At 42.2% G+C, this 25,764-nt stretch overlaps 1 protein-coding gene across 2 annotated transcripts in view; it reads left to right on the plus strand.

Annotated features, from left to right (window-relative positions):
• The window catches only part of LOC103535137 (mothers against decapentaplegic homolog 2), a 47,944-nt gene extending 38,987 nt beyond the window's left edge, over positions 1-8,957 (plus strand). For both annotated transcript variants that reach the window (XM_030468384.1, XM_030468385.1), the window contains one exon: positions 7,001-8,957. In XM_030468384.1, the coding sequence (XP_030324244.1) occupies positions 7,001-7,124 (124 nt within the window). In that variant the 3' untranslated portion in view covers positions 7,125-8,957. The remainder of the gene's footprint in view (positions 1-7,000) is intronic.
• The last annotated feature ends 16,807 nt before the right edge of the window (positions 8,958-25,764 follow it).

The following is a 25,764-nucleotide window of genomic DNA, read 5'->3' on the forward strand; positions in this document are numbered from 1 at the left end:
GTTAGCAAGAGGGGCACAGAAAAAGAATCTGCTTGAAGTTTAAACAGCTGTTGGATTTGGCTCAGAAGGAGTATGTCTACGCTTAGGCGTAATTAAATACAACATTCAAATCAGAAGAGAAGAAAGGCTTAATCAGTCAGATTATGGGAAGACAATTTGAAGTGAATGGAGTTGAAGTGCTGGGTTAAAACAGTAGGGAGGGATTTTGTCAAGTTCTTTCTGAAGAAGGAGAATGTTGGTTGTTAGCAGTCCAGAAACCCTTCAGAGATTGTAGGGTTGAAAAAGTGGCAACAGCACAGAGACTGATTACTGACATAATGCTGAAGTAATTTCTGTTGAAGATGGTGCTAATAAATTATAGATACAAGTTTTGTGTAAGTTATGCTACAGCTGTGATTAAAGGAAGGAGCTGCTCCCACAAACACAACCTTGAATTTCAATGATTGTAATCTAAATGTTCAAACTAGACCAGGAAGCACTCTAAAACCCATCATTCTTGTTAAAACTTCTTTAATATATCAAAAATGTTTTTCATAGAACAGGCTTTGGCAAAGCCAAAACATTATTTCATTTTAGTGTATACACATGCAAGGTGATAGATTCTATAAGCTTGGCAGCCAAAGCAGCTTTCTGTTTAATACATGTTGGCTTTGAATTGAAGAGGGGTGGTAAAACTTCAGAAGTCAAGTGTTAGCCCAGGAACTTTCCAGGTCTAGGATCACCTTCTAAAGAAAGCTCAGTGGAGGGAATTCTGGCAAAGAAACTCAGTGTTAGGTGAGCTGTAAATCTGTAAGTGGGAGGCTAAGATTTAGCTCTGAGGTAGCTGCTAAGTGATTGTCACTGTTTTATTGACTTTGCCAGTGTAGTGCCAAGCTGTTGAACAGTAAAATTTGGAGGAAGTGTCTTGTGGAACACATTGTAGGGGAGTTGACAGGAGTGGAATTATGAACTTCCTTCTTTGGGAGAGGATTTGAGATGAAATGGAATTATGTTTCCTCTGGTTTAGATTGTTCTTTTCTTGTATCACTTTGTTTTGGCATAGGCATAGGATAACTTTTAGAGTGCTGAGAGAGCACAGACCCCAGACACTCTCTGCTCCTTGAAAATGTGAAATGAATGACTGAATCCTGCTCCCTGTTCAGTTCCTCTGTTTATATAAACAGATTTTCCTTAAAGCAAAAAGGCTGCAGCACCAACAGTAAAAATGAAGGGGCTGGGTTTGTGCCTGACTAATCTGTTGCCTTTGAATCTTAATGCCTCCTTGCTTTGACTTGGGGTTAGTTAGAATTAAAATGAAAAACTGGCTTAGCAACAGTAGTCTTGCCAGTCTAGTTTGGGAAAACTCCCATGCCTGGAGTGGGTAGAGTGAAATAACAGGATTTCTAAGGCAGAGGATATCAGTAGTGATTTCCTGACTTTGGAGATGAGAAGAAAGGGTTTTGAATAACAGATCTCTGAAACAAGGCTGTACAGGAGAGTGAATGAAGCTTTTATCAAATCCTTCAGCTTTATTGAGGCTTTCTACATGGTGTTTAATTAAGGGCTTCAGGTGTGGAAAGTTTTAAGTTTATATAGAAGAACAAGGGGGGAAAAAAACAACAAACCCAAAACATTTTTATTTAAGTTGTTTGTGTGAGGCTGTCACAGTCCACAGCACATGCAAGAAGTGTGAGATTACAGGAAATCAGAGATAAAGTTTGGTGTTCCTTAGAGATAGCATAAGTTAGCACAGTACAACCACACACTGTGTTTTGACATAGAGTTGCTGACAACGTGGCAGTTTCCTTCTACATTTATCTTCTCAATTGATGCAAAAAACCAGACTTTATGATCATAGAATCATAGAATTGGCTGGGTTGGAAGGGACCTCAGAGATCATCGAGTCCAACCCTTGAACCACCGTTGCGGTTGCTAGACCATGGCACTGAGTGCCACATCCAGTCTCTTTTTAAATATCTCCAGGGAAGGAGAACCCACTACTTCCCTGGACAGCCCATTCCAATGCTTGATCACTCTCTCCGTAAAGAAATTCTTTCTAATATCTAACCCTAACCCTAAACTTCCCCTGACACAACTTAAGACCATGCCCTCTTGTCTTGTTGAAAGTCGTCTGGCAAAAGAGACCAACCCCCGCCTGGCTACAACCTCCTTTCAGGGAGTTGTAGAGAGCCATGAGGTCTCCCCTGAGCTGCCTCTTCTTTAGGCTGAACAGCCCCAGCTTCCTCAGCCTCTCCTCATAGGGTCTGTGCTCAAGTCCCTTCACCAGCCTGGTTGCCCTCCTTTGGACCTGCTCCAGGACCTCGATATCTTTCCTAAACTGAGGGGCCCAGAACTGGACACAGTACTCGAGGTGTGGCCTCACCAGGGCTGAGTACAGGGGCAGAATCACTTCCTTGGACCTGCTGGCCATGCTGTTCTGGATACAGGCCAGGATGCCTTCTTGGCCACGTGGGCACACTGCTGACTCATGTTCAGCTTCCTGTCAGTCCAGACTCCCAGGTCCCTTTCTGCCTGGCTGCTCTCCAGCCACTCTGTGCCCAGCCTGTAGTGCTGCATGGGGTTGTTGTGGCCAAAGTGCAGGACCCGGCACTTGGCCTTGTTGAACCTCATCCCGTTGGAATCAGCCCAACTCTCCAGTCTGTCCAGGTCCCTCTGCAGAGCCCTCCTGCCTTCCAGCTGATCGACACTCTCCCCCAGCTTAGTGTCGTCTGCGAATTTGCTGATGACGGACTCAAACCCCTCATCTAAATCATCAATGAAGATATTGAACAGAACCGGGCCCAACACTGATCCCTGGGGGACACCACTAGTGACCGGCTGCCAACTGGATGCAGCCCCGTTCAGCACCCCTCTCTGGGCCTGGCCCTCCAGCCAGTTCCTAACCCAGCACAGGGTGCTCCTGTCGAAGCTGCGGGCTGACAGCTTTTTCAGGAGGATGCTGTGGGAGACGGTGTCAAACGCTTTGCTGAAGTCCAGGTAGACCACATCCACAGCCTTCCCCTCATCCACCAGTCGGGTCACCTGATCATAAAAGGAGATCAGGTTGGTCAGGCATGACCTGCCTGTCGCAGGAAGGGGCTGACACACGACCAATGTGATCAGTCAAAGTCCGACTTTATTAGAGCATCAAACGTATATTTATACTTCTTAAACTAAGTTATGCCTACTTGTCATAATATCATTGGTCAATGATTATAATTAGCTTATACATATTGCAAAAGTTTAGCTCATTATTGGTTGCATGCTAAACGTAAACTCCACCTCTTGCGGTTTTTCCTGCATTCTTTAGCCGCGACGTTTTGTCTTCAAACTTCTCGGGACTTTCCAGATAGCTCAAGGTTGAAAAACAACTTCAAGGTCAACCGGCAGCATGAGTTTATCTGTAACTTCTGGCTCAATGATGAACTAGGCCTGTAAGTCCTTGTGCAGGCCAAATCCAATCCTCTACAGTTCCCCCGTTTTCTTTAACAACCGCAAAACCGCCTAAATTATGCATAGCATTAGATATCATTTTTTGAATACATTGCAAAATACAAGGAACACATAAAAGTAAGAACAATAAAACCAAGCCAATATAGCAAATCATCTTAACAATAGACAAAAGCCATCCTGGTAGCCCAAGGCTGCTAAGCCAATCATGGAATGGATCTACCTGTTGTTGAATTTTCTGAGTGTGTTGCTTCAAATATTCTAAATCTGCATGAATGCTTTGGCTATGGTCAGAGAGATTCAAGCAACACATTCCTTCAAAATCTTTACAACCATGACCTTGAGCCAACAATAAGAAGTCTTGTTTACACCATCTTATCATGCAGGTGGCTTTGTATTCCAATTACACATACCATTCTCATGGAACCTTCTTCTCACATAATTATTTTCTTCTTCTGTTGCCAATTAAGTTATCTCTTTCCCAGTAGCTCATTCTCAGAAAGCCTCTAACTAAGCCTCAATAACCATTAACCCAATGTGGCCTAAATTGAAGTAAGTCAGGATTGCTCACAACCTGTATTTCTGAACTGTTTCCCCAACATATTCCCCTTTTTCTTTTTTGAGCAATTCTGACTTATTTCGTTACGTAAGATAACATGCTAATGATACATTGTCATAAGCAGCATACTAATAATGGAAAAGCAATAACATACCAATAATGCAAAAGAAATAATAACATATATACTAATACAAAGGTAATAATAGCATACTAGTAATATAAAAGCAATAATAACATATATAACTGATAAGCCTTGCCTAATTAAATCTGTAAGCCATCCCCATATCCTTAAATGATTTAACCATTCATCTAACCCAGTATATGCAACAGTTAATTTTTTCATGTTATCTTAATCAATCATTTTTGGTTGTGAATTGACTCTGAATGATCAGCTAAATTTATGCAAATACACTCTAGCCAAGTCTTCACAAACATAACCTAAAAGCTAACAATAAAAAGTCGGTGGCAGGATGATATTGTAAAACTGCATGTCTGACACTATCAACACCTTTTAGCATCTGTGTTAAAATACCAGAAGTTAAGTTCATCTGCATAGTAGTGCAACATAGTAGTGCAACAGTAGTGCAACAGAATCCCTTGTGCAGGCCAAATCCAATCCTCTACACCTGCCCTTTCTAAACCCATGCTGGCTGGGTCTAATCCCTTGCCCATCCTGCAGGTGCTGTGTGATTGCACTGGGGATGATCTGTTCCATGACCCTGCCAGGCACTGAGGTCAGGCTGACGGGCCTGTAGTTTCCTGGGTCCTCTTTCCGGCCCTTTTTGTGGATTGGCGTGACATTTGCCAACTTCCAGTCATCTGGGACATCCCCAGTGAGCCAGGACTGTTGGTAGATGATAGAGAGAGGCTTGGCGAGCTCTTCTGCCAGCTCCCTCATCACCCTTGGGTGGATCCCATCCGGTCCCATAGACTTGTGGGGATCCAAGCATCTCAGTAGGTCACTGACTGTGTCCTTCAGGATTACAGCGGCGCTGTTTAGATTCTTGTCACTTTCTATAAGCTCCAGAAGCCATCTGTCTTCAGGGTAACCTGTCTTTCTGTTGAAAACTGAGGTAAAGAAGGTGTTAAATACCTCAGCCTTTTCTTCGTCTTTGACAACTGTTTCCCACCCGTGTCCAGTAAAGAATGGATGTTTTCCTTGCCCCTTCTTTTGCTGTTGATATATCTGTAGAAGGACTTTTTGTTATCCTTCACAGAGGTGGAGAGATTCTGTTCACATTGTGCCTTTGTCTCTCTGATTTTCTTTTTACATGACTTAACTATATTCCTAAATTCCTCCTCAGTAGTTAGCCCTTTTTTCCATAATTGGTAGGCCCTCTTCTTAACCCTAATTTCTTTCAGAGTCTCCCAGTTCAGCCAGGCCGGTCGTTTTCCCCGCCAGCTCGCCTTTCGGCACACTGGGACAACCTGATCCTGTGCTTTCAAAACTTGTTCCTTGAAGTACGTCCATCCCTCCTGTACCCCTCTGTTTTCAAGGTCTGTTTCCCAGGGTATACTCTGAACAAGTCTTCTGAATAGGCCAAAATCTGCCCTCCGGAAATCCAGCGTAGAGGTTTTATTGATGACCCTCCTTGTATCCCTGAATATTGAAAACTTTAGTATTTCATGATCGCTAAGTCCCAGGCGTCCACCAACCACCACATCTCCCACCAGCTCCTCTCTGTTTGTGAAAAGAAGGTCAAGCGAGGCTCCATCCCTGGTGGGCTCATTTACTAGCTGGAGCAGGAAATTATCCTCTATACACTCCAGGAATCTCCTAGACTGCTTCCTCTCTGTGGTGTGGAGTTCCCAGCAGATGTCTGGCAGGTTAAAGTCGCCCACGAGAACGAGGGATGACGATTTTGAGACATCCGCCAGCTGCCTGTAGAATTGCAATAGTGTTGCGTTGTTTGGCCATTCTGCACTGCAGAGCCAAGTGTTTCTGCTTCCTATTTCTCAGGAGCTGGTCACAAAGTTCAAACCCAATTCTGCATGCAGACTCTTTGAAGGCTGAGATGTGATGTGAGCAGCCCATTGGTTGGAGGATCTTCAGTTTTGAATTTCTTTCTAGAAATAAGGCTTTTGATATAGCACCTGGAGCAAATGCTGCAGTTCTTATCCTCTATAGCGGAATATTTTTGATGTGTTATGGACAAGCACATTGGTGTGTCCTATAGATGTGTGGTGTTTTGGGTTTTTTATTATTTATGTTTTGGGGTTTTTTTGTTTTCTTCAAAGTCTGTCTGAATAAGGCTTAGTAACAGCATATCATAGAATGTTAGGGGTTGGAAGGGACCTCTGGAGATCATCCAGTCCAACTCCCCTGCCACAGCAGGATCACCTCATGTAGGTCACCCAGGAACAGATCCAGGTTGGTTTGGAAGCCTCCAGAGAACGAGACTCCACATCCTCTCTGGGCAGCCTGGGCCAGGGCTCCCTCACTCTCCCAGGAAAGAAGTTTCTCCTCATGTTGAGGTGGAACTTCCTATGTTCTAACTTCAACCCATTATTCCTTGTCCTATTCCTGGGCACCACTGAGAAGAGATTGGCCCCTTCCTCTTGACACCCACCCCTCCGATATTGATGGACATTCAGAAGATCCCCTCTCAGCCTCCTTTTCTCCAGGCTGAACAGCCCCAGGGCTCTCACTCTTTCTTCACAGGAGAGATGCTCAGGTCCCTTCATCATCCTTGTAGCTCTCCACTGAACACTCTCCAGTAGATCCCTGTCCCTCTTGAATGGGGGATTCCAGGTGTGCTCTCCCCAGGGCAGAGTAGAGGGAGAGGAGAACCTGGATCTGCTGGACACACTTTTCCTGTTGCGCCCCAGGACACCATTGACTTCTTGGCCACAAGGGCACCTTATTGACCCAAGGAGAACAATATGTATGATAATAATTGCAGATTTTTACCTTTCTGTCTGGTAGATAGGGATGGAAATTGAGTTGTTCATACGATGAAGGAATTTCTGCTTCTTTCTTTCTTTTCTGACACTGCTTTCTTTCTTTTGTAGGAGGCAAACAGTAACGAGCACTCCTTGCTGGATTGAACTTCATCTGAATGGACCTCTACAGTGGTTGGACAAAGTATTGACTCAGATGGGCTCCCCTTCAGTACGCTGTTCCAGCATGTCCTAAAACTCCTCATTCCCTCACCAGTGGGCTAAAAATCAAGTCCAATCAACAGATTTAATATAACAGCTCATCTGTCGTAGTATTTGTGTGTGGTCCCCGTGAACTTTTTACTATCCAAAAGAAAAAAAAAAAGGTTTTTAGGGAAAAAACAAAGCAAAAAAAAAACCCCCAGCGCTTGAGGTCTCATCAATTAAAGCACCTTGTGGATTCAATTTCCTATACTCTATACTAGATGAAAATTTAGTGTATCGAAATGCCTTCTTCAGAAAGAAGGGACAGTTCTAAAGACTCTTAATGGTGTTTTTATTGGGTATATAATTGAGTGTCCTAATGGTTTATCAATAACATGAATAGCTAAATATATGTACAGGTAATGTATCATGATCTCAAATATCACAATATTGAGCTGTTCTACATTTTAGTTCCCATAAATAGTTGTTTGGGTTTTTTTGATTGGGGCAAATCTCATAAAATTCCAAGACTCTTCTCCTTTATTCTTTTATATTTTTTTATATAAGCCATTTTGTTTTTTTTTTTTTGAGTTGTCCTAAACATAAAAAGCTGACTTTCCTTGTAGAAAAGCTTAACTTTTTGCTGCCTTCTTAAAAAAAAAAAAAAGAAATCCCTCCATTGGAAGGGAAAGAAGTGTCTTGAGATGCATCTGTGATATCTTCAGACACTTTATATGCTTAATATGGCCTAAAATGAATTCATATTATAAATTCTGAGTATCCATCACACTATGACTCTACTTTTCCCTACCCATCCAAACTGGTGCATCTGTTGCCAGCAGCGTTGCTGGCACTGGTGTAATCTGGGACTTTTTTGTACCCTGAATCATTGAAATCATTGTTTTTTCTCATTAATTGAGAATTTACCATAGCATTGGATACTGGATTAAGTACCACAAGTTTATTGGCTCACCCCTTACATCTATTATTTCTTTTTTTTTTCATGAAACAGATGGTACTAAAAATGATAGGGGTTTTTTGGAGCCAAATACCTTGAAATTCTTTCCCAGGGTAGACTCTTTTGTATAGGTTTGAAATAGATGCAGCTTAACATATTTCAGGAACAGTATTTAAATTTCTGATCTGAGTGGCTTTGTACAACTTCCATACCAGATCATCTGCATTCATTATGTTATAATGGGCCTTGTTATTAAAAGTAGTTGCTTCTACAAAACCTCTAGGATAGTGGTTGATGAGGTATGACCAGCAAAGGAGTACTTGTAAGTTCTTCATGACAGTGCATGTTATTGTGAACCCTTGGACACTACAGCTGCACCATATAAAACAAAAATTATTCTGAAATATATTTTACAAATAAGATGGGGAAGGGTTGGGAAACTGTATAGAAGGGTTATTCTGACTTGAAAAAAAAAACCAAACATCTTACAATCTTGTGATCTAGCTGTCTGTCATTCTTTTGTTCTTGTGGCAGTAGCAGGATTGCCTTTGTTTTTCCTGTTGTCTCATCCATTACACTAGCACTGTGCTTTGTAAGTACAGCTCTAGTGATAACTTAGCTTTGAGAACAACAAAAAAAAATTGTGGCCAGTGTTACAGCTTTTAATCAGTTGACTGAATCAATGATAGCAATGGATATTTTTATGCTATACTGCCTAGGGCATAGAAGCAATACCAAAAATCAAGCCTTGAAAAAGTGGGCCAGACACCTTTATAAAACCATCATAAATTGGCAAAGCAGTTACCAGTTTGTGCTAGTTTTACCAGTAGACTAATGTATTGGTAGAACTTGTGAACCTAAGAAATAAGCTTCATGTATGTTGCATTTAGCTAATATGTGAATACACTAATAAAAGTTTTAATTCTCGTGATGATTGCTCTTTTTATTAATTGCTGTATATATTACACCTAATATGGTGTATATTATTAATATAATTATATTATATATAATAATAAAATATAATTATATAATAATTATATAATAATATAATTATATAATATATAATAATATATATTATATTAGGTGTATATTAGGTGTATATATATATTACAATTTTTGTTGAAGGTTAGCAATCATTCTAACCAAGCCAAATAAATGGCACAACTGTCCTGTGTGTTCTGGCTGGGAAGTGAGAGTTCAGATGTTAAAAACACTTCTTAGCTATCCTGGAGAGCCACTCAAATGCTCAGAGAGCTGAGCACCTCCCTGGGAAGCCAGGCTGAGGGATTGAGGTTGTTCAGCCTGGAGAAGAGGAGGCTCCCAGGTGACCTTAGAGCAACCTTCCAATATCTGAAGGGGCTACAAGAAAGCTGGGGGAGGGCTTTGGACATGGGGGTATATGGAGAGGACAAGGGGCAATGGGTTAAAACTTGAAGAGGGGAGATTGAGGTTGGACATGAGGAGAAAATTCTTTAATTTGAGGATGGTGAGCCCCTGTCCCAGGTTTCCCTGAGAAGCTGTGGGTGCCCCATTCCTGGCAGTGTCTCAGGTCAGGTTGGATGGGGTTTGGAGCAACCTGGGCTGGTGGGAGGTGTCCCTGCCCATGGCAGGGGGTTGGAACTGGATGATGATCTTTCTGGTCCCTTCCAACCCAAACCATTCTATGATCTGTGTGTGTTTAGTGGCACAGGCTTCTCCTTCAGATGGACCTGATGGAAGCAATCACTTTTCCACAACCAAATGACATCCTGCTAGCTCAGATGTTGACTTTCACCTGGGAAAGTGAGATAAACAGGACTCATCTGGGGGGAAATCCATTGCATTTATGAGCAGGTAGCAAATGGAATCAGCTGGGTGACCTCATTCTAGAGTCTCCTTCCTGTGGATTTCTCTCCTTGCCCCTTCAGTCTTAGTGATGCCACTTGCTTCACCTTGAACATTACAACACTGCCTGTACCCTTTTCTTGGTGTGCCCCAAGTTGTGTATAAGGACACTGCAGGCATTATCTGTGGACCTGTGGTGCAAGGCCATCTCAGTCTGGTTAGAAGTCACTTTTTTTGACTTTGAACACTTAAATATTTTCTCCTGCCATCAGTTTCAGTCCTAGCTTAGTGGAACTTGTCTGCATTTGAAATGTTTTCTTGCCTGTGTTTCATTTCATTGCCTTTGGCAATTTTTGAGTAACTGTAGCATACTCTTCTTTCTTAATGCTTAATGCCTTTCTAACTTATCCTCTGTTCTCTTCTTCAACATCTGACCCATGCCTGCTCAAGCATCTTAATGTGGAATGGTAAGGAATGTGACTTCATCCCTCTTCTGCCAAAGTGTTGGGGAAACAGTTCAGAAATATCCAGGTTGTGAGCAATACTGACTTACTTCAATTTAGGCCACATTGGGTTAATGGTTATTGAGGCCTAGTTAGAGGCTTTCTGAGAATGAGCTAATGGGAAAGAGATAACTTAATTGGCAACAGAAGAGGAAAATAATTATGTGAGAAGAATCTTTCCGTGAGAATGGTATGTGCAATTGGAATACAAAGCCACCTGCATGATAAGATGGTGTAAACAAGGCTTCTCTATATAAGTGAGTGCAAGTTGTTAATAAACGATTTCATACAATCATATTGATGTGTACATGGAATCCTTAAGCCTCCGCAGACTGTTTTCCCACAAATGGTGCCCGAACAGGTACTAAGGGTGGCCCGGACAAAGGGCTAAGGATGGCCTGGACCAGGGACTAAGGATGGCCTGGACCAGGGACTCTTATGCTGTTGCTTCCAGGAGCGATGAAGACAGCTGGAATTAGAGAGGAGCGGAGAAGCCAGCCGAAAGAAGATTGCTGCCCCGGCAATCTGTGAAGCTGGTGCCCGGCTATGGAATAAACGAGCTCGGAATTGAAGAATCTTGCCCTGATCAGGTGAGCGGCTGGGGAGGAGATGGGGTCTACACTCTCTAAAGAAGAAGAGGCAGTAGTTAAGCTCCTCAAATATATTCTCTTTAAGAGAGGTTTATTACGCAAAGGCAGGACCTTATGTGAATTGCTGAAATGGGCACAGGATAGAGACTTAATCCCCTCGATGGATACCGTTTTTGAGTTACCTACTTGGGGAGCCATAGGTATTGCCCTTTGGGATAAAAAGTAGCAACGGAGATAAGGAGGCACAACGCTTAGCGACACTCTGGAAGTTGATTAAAGAAACCTTAAAAGAAATGAAAAGTGAGAGGTCGGCAACAGCCTCATCGTTTGCTGCCTTAACGCCTGATCTACCAGTACCGATGAATGCTCAAAATATGGACTTGACCTCTAAACAGTTATTTGAGACACCTAAAATACCCTTACCAGCACCTGAAGGGACTGTACTGATTCAAGCTCAGCCAGCTGTGCCATTTGACCCTGGAGGTCGGATGAAAAGTAAAAATGGGACCGAGAAGCAAGGCCAAAAGCAACCGAAAACACCACCAGAATCGTTGGAGGACCCAGAGGTAGAGAAGCCGGAGAACACAGGCGAGGAATCTTGGAATGCAGACTCCCCACCTCGAGCCCGCCTGCCGTGGCTCCCGACTGCTCTGCCACCTTTCCACCTCCAACGCCTGATTTATCTTCTTGACCACAGTTGCCATCAATTAATCCTCTGCTTCACCTGTCAACACCACCAGTGCCTGCTATAGAGCAACAACCAAGGAAAGAACTGGGACTTGGAGACAAGCAACTAAGGGAACTGCTGAAGAAACTGACAGAACTGGAGACCAAGGATGAGTATACCCCTGAAAAAACCCTAGTTTTTGCTCCGGGGAACATCCCGAACAATGGGGCACTAATCCATTTTTACCCCCTGATCCGTACCCTATTCCTGCTCCTATTTCCCTTAACCCTTTAACACCCACTGCTCTACCTCTTCCAGATCCAGCATGGGGAGGGGAGGGTAGTGGGGGGGGTGGTAGTGTGTATCCAATAACTAGATGGAAGGGAATTATTCAAAGTGCTATAGTTGAAGGAGAAATGGTTCCCAATATGGGTCCAATGGTTTTCCAGTGATTGTGGGACCAGGAGGAGGAGGTCAATGGGTTACATTAGATTTGAAAATTATAAAAGAAGCCAAAGGTGCCATCGCGCAGTACGGTTTGAAATCGGGTTTGAGTCATTTACTCAATCTCCTTTGCAACATCTTTTTACTGCTCAGTTGTTGATGCCATATGACACAAAAATGCTCATTGATACTCTGTTAACTCCTTCTCAACAATTGCAATTTCATCATAAATGGTAAATGCTATGTGAAAATGCAGCTGTGATTCCTAGACAGAACACCGATGCATTACACGGAGTGCAAGCACAAATGTTACTGGGTGCTGGTCCTTTTGTACGTGCAGATTTCCAGGTATGGTTTCAAACTGAAGTGTTACAACTTTCACAAGAATTGGCATATAAGGCTTTGCAAATTGTTCGTGATCCTGCACAAGCAACCCCTTTCCTTTACAAATACTAAATAGAGGAGAGCAGAGCCATATTCAAAATTTGTGGATCACTTATATTCAGTGGTAATATCACATCTCGATTTGTCAGGAAAAAAAAAAAAACAAACCAAAACCCACCACAAAAAATAAAAAAAAAAAAAAAAATAAAAAAATTTTTATATGTCGGCGTATGACAATGCTCATGAAAAAACTAAATGTGCATTGGGACTACTCCCAAAAAGGTGCTACAGCAGCCCAATTCTTAGAAGCTGCTTAAGGTAAAGATGCTTAAGATAAAGCTGCTTAAGGACCATAATTGCAATACAGTTCTCAATATTGATGGATATTGTGGTGCATGGTACACTGGTGTTTCATACAGAGATAAAAAAATTTGGTTGGTAATTATACTTGCAGCTTTGGTTTGAGAGATTGTACCACTTCATTTTGTTTCAGGGTGACTTTACCAGATTTTAGTAGGAATATAATTTCATTTTTGAATCTTCTAGTGGTTGTTGTTAGTTTTTCGTATATATTGGTGAGGAGTAGGACACAAAACAAAACAAAAAACACAGTTATGAGAATGAGTATGCCTTTTCGGAGGCTGAAAGTTGCTGTGGAGAGTGAGAGTTGCTCCTGGTACGGAGAGCACCCCCACTCCTGCCCCCGCAGCCGCTTCTCGCCCCCCCGCACACGCTGCTGCTCAGAAAATGAGCCCTGCTGCAGACACCACAGCAGAGAAAAAAAGTGTGTGTGTGTGTGTGTGTGTGCCTTTGCTGTTTATAGGCTTGGAATTTTGTCTCTAAACAATTTTATTAGGCATTTTTGAGCTTCAATTTGGCAACCATGGAGGAAACCAGGGCTCCACTGGGCCGTGACCTGGGAGGGGTCTGGGGACGCTTTTGGGGCCCCCCGATAAACTTTTGTCGGATAAGCCTCCTCTACCCCCTTGGCTCTACGCGCCAGTGGACATCTGAACTTCTTCATACTAAGAAGGGTATTTAAGCCCTTCCACTGCAGTGTGAAATGTGCTTTTTGTATTGTGTTGTATTGATAACAGGTTTTTGTTAATGTTGTAATTCATGTGATCGTTTATATGTTGACTATGGGATCCCTCGTCTATATCTTGGTTGTTGATTGTGCTATTCTGTTGCACTGCTAAGCAGATGAACTTAACTTTTGGTATTTTAACACAGATGCTAAAAGATGTTGATAGTGTCAGACATGCAGTTTTACAATATCATCCTGCCACCGACTTTTTATTGTTAGCTTTTAGGTTATGTTTGTGAAGACTTGGATAGAGTGTATTTGCATAAATTTATCTGATCATTCAGAGTCAATTCACAACCAAAAACGATTGATGATTGATTAAGATAACATGAAAAAATTAACTGTTGCATATACTGGGTTAAATGAATGGTTAAATCATTTAAGGATATAGGGATAGCTTAGAGATTTAATTAGACAAGGTTTATCAATTATATTTGTTATTATTGGTTCTGATAAAAAAAAAAAAAAAAGAAAGAAGAAAAGAAAAGGGCAGAGTGCTATGTCAAGACATCGCTGGAGTGGACCCGAGACAGATCATTTTGCCCCTTATGCAAGACTATTTGGTTTGGTTACTGCGAGCTTCAACGGACCTGCAAATAGCCTTGAAATAGCTTTGGCGGGGAAATAACGAATTCTTACCCCTTATATCGCTTGTTACCACTTTAATCTAACATGCAGTAGGAGTCGTAATTTTTTGTCTGACAGTCCAGTGGACGGCTTAACGGTCTTTATGGATGCTGAGGAAAAAAAAAGTCCCGTAAAGCTGTTGTTACCTGGGAGGAGACGCCTGGGCAATGGAAAGAACATTTAATTCAAGGGAAGTCATTTAACTCTTTGCAAACCCTTGAACTCACCATGGTTATTTGGGTTTTTGAAACGTGGAATAATACTGCTGTAAATATAGTCTCTGATGCACTTTATGTAGTAGGTATTGTTTTGAGAATGTGTCATGCCATTTTGAAGGACATTTCGAATAAGCATTTGTATTTCTTATTGCAGAAGTTATTGAGACTCTTAGCAGAAAGAGAACATCCTTATTTTATCACTCATATCCGGAGTCACCTTAGTGACCGAGGTTTGGCTATCGGTAATAACCAAGCTGACCATTTAGTTGCACCAGCGTGGACTGGTCCTTCTGTTGATGTTTTTTCACAAGCTCGACAATCTCATGCATTTTTTCATCAAACTGCTAAAGTGCTAGCGAAGCAATTTCATTTACTTCTGGGGGATGCCCAGGGAATTGTGAAATCTTGTCCTGATTGCCAAAAGGTTGATCTTGGTATTGGGATGGGAGTCAATTCTAAAGGTTTAAAATCCTTGGAACTGTGGCAAATGGATGTCACTCATGTACAACAGTTTGGACGCTTAAAATATGTGCATGTTGTTATAGATACTTTTTCTATGGCCGTTTGGGCCTCTGCTCAGACTGGTGAGGCAACGAAACACGTTATCAGACATCTATATGTATCCTTTGCTGTTCTAGGAGTACCTCAGTCTATTAAGACGGACAATGGCCCCGCTTATTCTTCTGCTCGTTTTCGACAGTTTTGTGGACAATGGGGTATTCGTCACGTTACTGGTATTCCTCATAACCCTACGGGTCAAGCAATAGTGGAACGTTGCCATTCGGTACTAAAGACACTCCTTGAAAGACAAAAAAGGGGGGAGGAAGGGAGTCCTCCTCAGGACCAGTTAAGTAAGGCTGTATATGTCATGAACTATTTACGCCTTACAGGAGAACGTACAGAACCTCCAATATTGATTCACCAAAAAGCTTTAGCAGACTTTGCTTCGGAACCTTCCCACAAAATTTTGGTGGTATTCAAGAATTCCATCACTGGACAATGGGAAGGGCCAGCAGAGGTGAAACTGACTGGTCGAGGTTATATGTGCTTACTTACAGGTACTGGAGTGCATTGGGTACCGAGCAGATGGGTTCGACCATGGAAACAAACGCCTTTAAATGAGGATTCACAGTGATAATATTTCTGATACAAGTATCTGGTTTGGGAGATTGTACTGATTTATTTTATTTTAAGCTGATTCCACCAGATTTTAGTAGTAATAGTGTTTTGGTTTTTAAAGTTTTTGGTGGGTGTTGTTAAACTTTTCTCATATATTGGTAAGGAGTATGATAGATTCATGAGACTGTTTTTCAGAGGCCGAGAATTGCTGCGGAGAGAAAGAAACTTCCCCCCCCCCCCCGACTCTTTCCCCCGCGGCAAGCTTGCTACAGCTGCAGGTGCTGCCTCTGCCCCCGCAGATACCGTAGCTGTGAGCCTTGCTGGGAGGGGGAGGAAAGGACACCACATAGCCTCGTTAAAAAGACAAAAAAAGAAAAGTTTCTCTAATGCCTTCTGAAAGGTATGAAACAGAAGTGGGAAATATTTTTACATAGTTCTGGGCATCAAATGTCCAGGCCTGAATCTTGGTAGGGAATAACTTGAGGGTTACCTGCTACTCATGAAAGATAGTGATATTTTCTTTTCCTTGAAAGGAGATTTTAGCTATCCATGAAATAGAATCTTTTTAATGTGTTACGCCATATAAAAGATGAAGACATTTACAATCATAAAAAAAAAAAAAAAAAAAAAAAAAAGAAGGGAAAAGAAAAGGGAAGAGCATATACCCTCATGAGAAGAAAAAAGAGCGTGACCTCATGATGAGAGCACTAGTGAGTTATCAATAACATTTGCGATCAAACTGGTCAATGCAACAATTAGGCCTAGAATATAAGGGAAAATTTGAAATTTGGGTTTCTTACTGTTTCATTTTTATCACACATAGCAAGAGGAAAAGCCTTTGGTAAGAATTGATAAAAATCATAAAATATACCAGTTAGCTTGTTGGCTTACAGATTTAATTAGGCAAGGCTTACCAGTTATATATGTTATTATTACTTTTATATTACTAGTATGTTATTATTGCCTTTGTATTTAGTATACATGTTATTATTGTTTTTGCATTATTGGTATGTTATTGCTTTTGCATTATTAGTATCTTGTTTATAACAATATATTATTAGCATGTTATCTTACGTAATGAAATAAGTCAGAATTGCTCAAAAAACAAAAAGGGGAATATGTTGGGGAAACAGTTCAGAAATATCCAGGTTGTGAGCAATACTGACTTACTTCAATTTAGGCCACATTGGGTTAATGGTTATTGAGGCCTAGTTAGAGGCTTATCTGAGAATGAGCTAATGGGAAAGAGATAACTTAATTGGCAACAGAAGAGGAAAATAATTATGTGAGAAGAATCTTTCCGTGAGAATGGTATGTGCAATTGGAATACAAAGCCACCTGCATGATAAGATGGTGTAAACAAGACTTCTCTATATAAGTGAGTGCAAGTTGTTAATAAACGATTTCATACAATCATATTGATGTGTACATGGAATCCTTAAGCCTCCGCAGACTGTTTTCCCACACCAAAGTGGTGATGTCCACAGCACAAATGAAAAGTGAATTATTTTCTCCAAGGAGGCTTTGTTGAATGAAATCCTTACAAGCAGGGAGCGCTCAACTGAAGGTACTTTAATAGGGGTAGCCAGCTGCTTCCTTGTAGCACAAAGCTGAAAACACTCTATCTACCTCAAATTTGGGCTGGGTTTCCCTGTGTCTGGGTTCTCATCTCTTTCTTGTCACTAAGTCCTGCCTGAGCTTGATTTTCATAGGCCTGCTGGAGCCAAGTAATAAAAATTCAGTAATTGCTGGAAGCACCTGAGCCTGGAAATGATTTTTGAGTTGCCTTTTAGCAGCTTGGATGCCATTTCAGAACCCTTCCCCCTCCAAAGACAAACCCAGTTTTGTTTAGAAGTTCTAGGGCTGAGGCTTTGTGAAAAATGTCAAATGCTTGGACTCTAGGCACCTTTGAGCTCTGAGAAGCAAGAGTGGAGCAACATCCCTGTGTGATTTCCACCTTCCTTTTGTGCCTGTCTCCTATCCAGCTGGTAAACTCTGCAACAGGAATTCTCTGCTGTTTCTGGAGCATTTTGCATTGAGTGTCCCCAGGTGCTCTTAGATAAATCCAGAACATGGTGGGAACCCCCTGGCCTTTTCTTGCTCCTCTTTAATACTTAGTACTTAAACCTCCTGAGACAGATTGCAGTGTGAAGAGTTTTAACTCCATCATCAGCAGGGACCTTTAAAATACCTCCCTTTATAAGAGTTTTATTTTCATGTCTCCAACTTTTCATGTCGGAGTGGGGAGGGTGTGAAGTTTGGGGGCTTTGATAATTATCTGCAGCTCCTGAAATTGTTGGCACAGTGAACTGTTAAGTGTTTTGTTTTAACCTTCAAGCTTGTCATACTTCGTTGTGGCTGCAGCTTTTTTTTAGCCCTGCAAACTGAAATTTTGCTGTGGCTGGATTTTAAGTAAAAATATTGTGAAATACAGGATTTCACTATACTCCACCCATACAGTATTTTACTTGTGGATGAAGCAGTGTTCCTTTTGCCAAAACAAGTTTGACGATAACCTAATTTATTTTTGGGGGAGGGGACGGGACACTGAAGCTTCAATATTAGCTCTAAAGAATCAGCGTGGCATTGCCTTAGTGAGTGTCCTGGTTTGGGCCAGGATAAAGGTGATTTTCTGTCTTGTACTTTTGCTTTTAACTGAGTCTCTAAGTAGTTGCACTTGCTGAAATTAACAGCAAGTTTCTCAGACAGTGTGTGCTTCTAGGACTGATAACACGTTTATAGTTACTGCTAGAGACTGGTATGCAGAGCCAAGGACACTGCTCAGCTCTGAGGAAAACTTTTACCCTCCAGAAGGAAGAAAGAGGTCCCACCTGCAGCCCTCCTTTGGGGAGGAACGAACAAGATAGATACCAGAATCGACCAAACAGAGTATTCCATCCCATATACGTCATACTCAGTATAAATTTGAGGCATCACGAGGGCCAGACCATGATTTCCGGATTTCCTGATTTCCTGCTTCCTTTCCTTCACCCAGCATCCTGGAAGGATCCCGTCCGTTCGCCTGCCTGTGGTCCTGATCCGTGCCAGCCCATATCTGTGTGTTCCTGCCTCTGGTTCCCAACTGCTGCCGACTCCAGGAGTCCAGCCTGGACTTTCCCAGGGCTGCCCTGCAGCCTCGGTGGTGACTTGAGAGTTACTGGGGGAAAGGAGGGAGGAATGTGGTTTCCATTTTCCTGTATATTTGTATATATTTAGTAATTTTTCCTATTTATCATTACTGTTTCATTAAAGTTGTGTAGTTTAGTTTCCAACCCATAAGTCTCTCTCCCTTATTCTCTCTCCTTTCTTTATCAAGGAGGAGAGATAGATTAATAGAGAGCGTCTGTTATCCGGTTTAATTGCCGGGCCAGTGTTAAACCGTGACAGTGAGAAAAATTACACTTCCAGCAAGTAATATACCAGCTGGATTAGAAAGTGCTTCTAGAACGACCTGTGCAGGGAATTAAAATTGCAACTGGTCTTAAAGTTTATTCCTGTTAAGAAAATATTAAGGAAATGTGTGGTTTTCTTGAGTACTTAGGCTTGGATAGTGAATAACCATCACAAACTATCAAGGGAGGCATTTTAAAAATAACCTTCAGCCAGGCTGCTCCTCTTTTTCACCTCCCCTGTAAAAATTCCTCAAAGTAAGGTTTCTGTTTCTTCTCACAGTTTGTGGAGTAGGCTTCTAAGGTACTAGGTTGTCACAGCTACAAAAATGAGACTTGAGGCTTCAAAGATGAGAACAATCTTTGATGTTGCATTAGATGTTGTTTCATTAGCTGTAATCAGCCTTAAATCTGTTTAGCTGGCAGATGGAAAATGGATGGCAAATAATGGATATGTAAAGGTTACTTGATCCTTTTCCCCCACGTGGAAGATTGAGTCAGAATGGATTCAGCCCTGCTGCTTGTCCATTTTGGAATAGGATCCAAAGTGGCAGTGGACATCTATGTTCCAGTCCTAATTTTTCTTTTCATTTGCAACCCTGAAATTTGAATCAAAGCTTCTATCATACTTGATTTTTCTTTTTTAATAGCACCCAGCTATTCACTTGTCTAAAGCTGTTGATGTAAACACTTTAAAAATACAAAATATGTCTCTCGAATCAGTATTTTTTCTGCTCTTTTTAAAATATACCAAACATTCTCAATTAACAGATTTCTTCCCCAAACTTAACTAGCTTCTGTTTTGTATCATGCTTGACAGACACCTAAAGATAAGACTGCTTATCAGGTCGCCTCCTGGTACATGGCCCAGACAAAGATAATAAATTTATCAAGGTAACAAGGACTGAAAAATAGTAATAAATAAAAAAGAAGTTCTTGGGATGGCAAAATCTGTGTTATCTTTAGCAAGTCTGTGTGCCAGTGATTTATGAAAAGACAGAACCCCTTCTGCTGTATAAAAACTCCAAGAGAAAAAGGAGAAGCGGTGGGTCTTCTTCCTCCCCCCTTCTCTCACCACTTCGGCTTCGGTTACGGGACAGAAGCAGCGGAGGATAGGAAAAGCGGAGAACATCAAGCCCCCCTTACTCCAGCCAGAGACCAGGATCGGGACAGGTGATAAAATCTTAATTGCTCCCTCGTTTTCTTTTCTTTTCTTAACAACTCTTCTCTCCAAAGTAACAAATCGTGTTTACCCTTTATTAACAGTGATATTTTGTTTCCCCTTTCCTAAAATAAAACCTGGTAACTTGCTTAAGTTTCAAAATGCGTTAGTGTGCAATTTCCATGCGTTTTCTCTGAGTAGTGGATGCATTTTCCTCATAATCAAAATATTAAAATAATAACTCGGATCATGACAGCTGTAGTTGAGGTAACATAAAGAAATTTATGTATGCCTCATGAATTAATTCATCTTATGAGCAACGTGTACCTGAGGCTTCAAATTCCATTGGGTTTTAAAACTCGTCTGTGCTTTAAAGTCTTCCTTACTTGCCTTTTCATTTTGGAGGAAAATTGCAAGAACTGTTGTAGCACCCAGCATAGAAAATCATTTAAACTTTGCTTGCCAGAAGTTGCAGTTTATCTTCAGGTGAAGGGGTGGGTGCTGTCCTTCCATTTGTATTTAAACTTGGAAAGGAGTTGTCTAGGTGGTTGGTCACCTGTGATCAAGGAATAACAGGACAGGGATGCTGGAGCCTCAAGCATGCAGCCAGTTTACAAGGAAGCTGGAGCAGAGGCTCCAGGGTAGAGCCATACTCTGGACCAGGGAACTGCAAACTTCACAGGGTTGTCATCTGCTCCAAACTCTTCCTAGACATGGAACAGTTGGACTGGGAATAGTATATGGCTAAGCTGAGCTTGTATAGATGCATGGCTTACTTTGAAATACAATTAATGCATAATGAATTTTGAAAGACTTCAGAAGTCCCATCCCTTGTGTTTGTGTTGCCTGTCCTGGAAGAGTTGATCTGTAGGATTCCTGAAGAAGCTGAGAAAAAAAGATGTGCTTGAGCTGTTGAGATTTGGGTGGGGGTTATTCAGCATGGACTCCTCAGGGCTTTCACAGCTGGATGTTGGCATATTTTTTTTTTCCTGTGGAATCACTGATGGAGCCTGTGGTTAAAAAAAAAAAAAAAAAAAAAAAAAAAGCCTTAGGCAGCAGAAGCAGACTTCTCAGGAGAGGAGCAAGATTTGGTCCTACTGAAGCTCTGAGAAGAGCAAAATTTATCTCATTTGAGGACTGAATGAGTGTTCACTACCCAGACTGCTGTCTAGGCATGGAGGAGGGACTTCAAAATGAGTTGTGGTGTATATTTTTAAGTAGTCTGCTGAACAGCAAAGAGGCTTTGGTAGGGGAGGAGCTTTGGTAGGGGAGGAGCTGGAAAAAAAACTGGATTTATAGTGGGGAACAAATGAAATCGTCTGTTGGATGAGGAGCTGTCAGGCATCTGAGGGAGCCAAGCAGGCTCAGAAGTATGGAAGGACTGTTGGACTGTGGGTTGGGAAGGACTGGGATTGCTCTGGAAAGCATCCACCCTCCAGGCTGGACATATAGCAGGATGATGCATATACAGCACTGAGGTGTCCATTCAGATGCCAAGATAAACCTTCTCTCTTTCTTTTTGTACTTAAGCCTTGTAAATGATATCATTAATATAGGAACAATAATCCCCTTCCAGACAAGTACACTTATCTTTTCTTCTACTGCTTCAGAAGTCTGAGAGACCAACGGGAGGGAAAACCACAGCTATTAGCAAGGATGATGCTGGTGTGAGGGGAAAATATCTTCATAATGTACTCAGACTTTGAGGTTTGTGCAATATTGGAAATTAAAATGGGCAAAGAGCCAGGGCTGAAAAATACCGAGGTTTGGTAGAGCAGGAAAAGTGGTGGAACTGAAAAAAAAAAAAAATCATAAAACTAGTTTTCCATCTGCAACAGCACTGAAAGAGTTGTTGGAGCACATGAATTCATGGAAATCAGGCTGAGGGGAGCACAGATGTAGTTTTGCATCTGTTCTTGTCCAAGCTAAGGCTTAACAGCCTTGAAGGCTGGAGAGGGACTTTTCTTCAGAAGAGTGTCCAGCAATAGGACGAGGGGAAATTGTTTTAAACTGAAGAAGAAGAGGTTCAGACTGGATCTGAGGAAGAAGTTCTTCAGCAGGAGGGTGGTGAGACTCTGGAACAGATTGCCCAGAGAAGCTGTGGCTGCCCCCTCCCTGGAGGTGTTCAAGGCCAGGTTGGATGAGGCTTTGAGCATCCTTGTCTGGATGAGAGGTGTCCCTGCCCATGGCAGGGAGCTTGGAGGAGATGAGCTCTGAGCTCCCTTCCAACCTCAGCCATTCTGTGATTAACACAGTCCCTTCAGGAGCAACTTGAGCTCAATACTGAAGAACCATCACAACTTTTCCTGCATCCTGGCACTGGATGGAAGAGTCTGCTACCTGACCACAAGGAGAATCAGTCTTAGAAAAGAAATAAAGAGCAGTAAAAAGCCCACAGCCTCTGTGGGAAGAGGTTTACTTGAAGCATCTAAATGAATTATTTTTCTGGAGACCAGAATTTTGCTTTCATTAGAATGCTTGGACAGTCCTTTGGGGTGCTTGAGTGCTCCTCAGCAAACAGTACATTTCATCCAGTGAAGTGTGGGGGGTTTTTTGTGGGTTTTTGGAGAGGGAGAGTTTATTATTTTTTTAGGGACTTATTCTGACTTACTGAAACTCTGCAAGACTTCTTTGTCTCCTAATTTTGTTCTTAAAACACTTGAATCCAAAATGAGTGGATTTTTTGCAGGGCAAACAGCTGTGCTTGTTCAATGTGGAGAAGACATTCTGCTCTTCTGAGGTCCTGAGGAAGAGTAATAAAGAGGATTATTATATTTTTTTTTTCAAAATGCTTATTTGCCCATAGCAGGAAGTCATATTGAGAGGGGGGAGGAAAAAACAGCTTCAAAGTTACCTACTTTAAAAAGGGAGGTAGGTAGGAGAGGAATTAGAGTGCAAATAACAGTCTAAATATTTTAATGGCCTTTGGATTGAGGGTACTGGGTTGAAACTTGCCTGGTTGATGGACTGAAACCTCCTTGAAGTTAAGCTCAGAGAAGCTTAATTTCAAGTGAAGAAAACTTGATCATAAATGTATTTATAATTTACTGCATCCACAGACACTGTTGTTTGGTGTAGTTTTGTTTGTCTGACAACCAGTGTGACAAAGGTGTCCATGAAGATGCTTGAAAACAGCCATTGGTTGAATTATTAATTTTGTTTGATGTCAGAATAAGTTTGGGGTACCTGAGAAGGCAGTTCTGACCTTGTTGCCATCCCAAGGGCACAAACCTAACCTTCATTTGTCCCGTTTCTCAAAGCTTTCACAAGGTCCTTTCTCAGGATCTGCCTTCAAGGAGGTTGTAGGGAGGTGGGTGCTGGGCTCTTCTCTCAAGTGCACAATGACAGGACCAGAGGAAATGGGCTGAAGTTGCACCAGGGGAGGTTTAGAGCAGATCTGAGGATGAATTTCTTTACTGAGAGAGCAGTCAGGTGTAGGAATGGGCTGCCCAGGGAGATGGTGGAGTCCCCATCCCTGGAGGGATTTAAAAACCATGAGACACTGCAGGACATGCTCCAGTGGGCATGGTGATACAGATATTGATACATATATTTTAGTTTATCGGGAGGTGGGGATGGTAACAGTTGAGAGAGACCTGAGACACTGAAATAATTTTTTTTGCTCATTTTTAATGATGCTGGGAGGATGAGCAGTATTTGGGGACACTAAATCTCTGATGTGTTAGTAAAGATGCTTCCCCTCGCTGCCTTCCTCCAACCCCCCCATGTCTGGTGCTGTCAGAAGAGCTGAGTTCATTTAGAAGAACTAATATACTGTTAATTAGCAGAGCAGTAGGCAGCACTGAACACACTAATTGCAAATGGGGGGACTGTTAGGTCCAGCTGGGAGGGTAACAAAAAGGAGACAGATGGCAAAGGATTAACTGATTTCGACTGTGATTTAGATGCTGGCTTGAAGAGCTCCAGTCTGCTTGCAGAGGCTGCTGGAGGTTAAAATTGTTAGGACTGTGCCTAAAGGTGACTTTCGTGAGTTAGCTATTGAAATGCTTTTGTATTTGTTTAATATGAGGTCCAGTCATTGAAAGACCCAATGATGTTTCCAGATCAACCAAAAATTCATGTATTTGGGTGGTAATATTGGTGTGGCTGCAGCCACGGAGCTCTGGGTATGAGATTTCTCCCCAGCCATGACTGAGCATCCTGGTTTGGGCTAGGATAAAGGTGATTTTCTGTCTTGTACTTTTGCTTTTAGCTAAGTAAGTAGTTGCACTTGCTGAAATTAATAGCAAGTTTCTCAGACTTTGTGTGCTTCTAGGACTGATAACACTCAATTTTTATAGTTACTGCTAGAGACTGGTATGCAGAGCCAAGGACACTGCTCAGCTCTGAGGGAAACTTTTACCCTCCAGAAGGAATAAAGAGGTCCCACCTGCAGCCCTCCTTTGGGGAGGAACGGACAAGATAGATGCCAGAATTGACCAAACAGAGTATTCCATCCCGTATACGTCATACTCAGTATAAATTTGAGGGATCACGAGGGCCAAGCCAGATTTCCTGCTTCCAGCTTCCGGCTGTCTGTCCTTCCTGCCTTTCCTGCTTCCCTTCCTTCACCCGGCATCCTGGAAGGAGTCCGTCTGTTTGTCTGCCTGTGGTCCTGATCCGTGCCAGCCCATATCTGTGTGTTCCTGCCTCCAGTTCCCGACTGCTGCCGACTCCAGGAGTCCAGCCTGGACTTTCCCAGGGCTGCCCTGCAGCCTCGGTGGTGACTTGAGAGTTACTGGGGGGAGAGGGGGGAGGAACGTGGTATCCATTTTCCTGTATATTTGTATATATTTAGTAATTTTTCCTATTTATCACCACAAAATCATCCTGAAAAACACTCACAGAATACTGTTAGTTTATGTAACAATTCACCAGCCTCTAGAAGGATTTCAATTATCTTCTTACCTTTCTCGTAGACTTCCTTTGCTGTGTCACCCCACACAATGATGTCATCGATGTACTGTAGATGTTCTGGAGCTTCACCCTTTTCCAAGGTATCATGGATTAGTCCATGGCAAATGATAGGACTGTGTTTCCACCCCTGGGGCAGTCAATTCCAAGTGTACTGGACACCTCTCCAGGTGAAAACAAACTGTGCCCTGCATTCTGGTGCTATAGGAATAGCAAAAAATGCATTAGCAATGTCACTAGTAGCATACCACCTGGCTGCCTTTGACTCCAGCTCATACTGAAGTTCTAGTATGTCCGGCACAGCAGCACTTAGTGGTGGTGTAACCTCATTCAGGGCACAATAGTCCACTGTCAGCCTCCACTCTCCATTAGGCTTTTGCACTGGCCATACAGGACTGTTGAAGGGTGAGTGAGTCTTGGCGATCACTCCTTGGCTCTCTAGTTGCCGGACCAGCTTGTGAATGGGGATCACAGCATCTCTGTTGGTGCAATATTGTCTTTGATGCACTATTGAAGTAGCAGTTGGCACCCGCTGGTTTATAGTTCTCAGCAACCCTACTACACTGAGCAAATTGCAAAAGCACTCAATTTGAAAATTAGCCTTTTGAGGTCTATTCCTCCTATTTTGAGGAGCTATTCCTCTTCTCTTGGTTTTCCTAAATGTCCTTTGCTCTAGGTGCCATTGATGCAACCTTTGCCTTTTCAGTGAGCAGTCTGGCATCTTTTTTTGTAATTTCACCTTCTCCTTGCCCCACGTGGTTGTGGCAATGTCAGCTCTGTCACAAGCCAAATCCCCTTAGAGCCTC

This window comes from Calypte anna, chromosome W (genome assembly GCF_003957555.1).
Source record: "Calypte anna isolate BGI_N300 chromosome W, bCalAnn1_v1.p, whole genome shotgun sequence".
NCBI classification, from domain to species: Eukaryota; Metazoa; Chordata; class Aves; order Apodiformes; family Trochilidae; genus Calypte; species Calypte anna.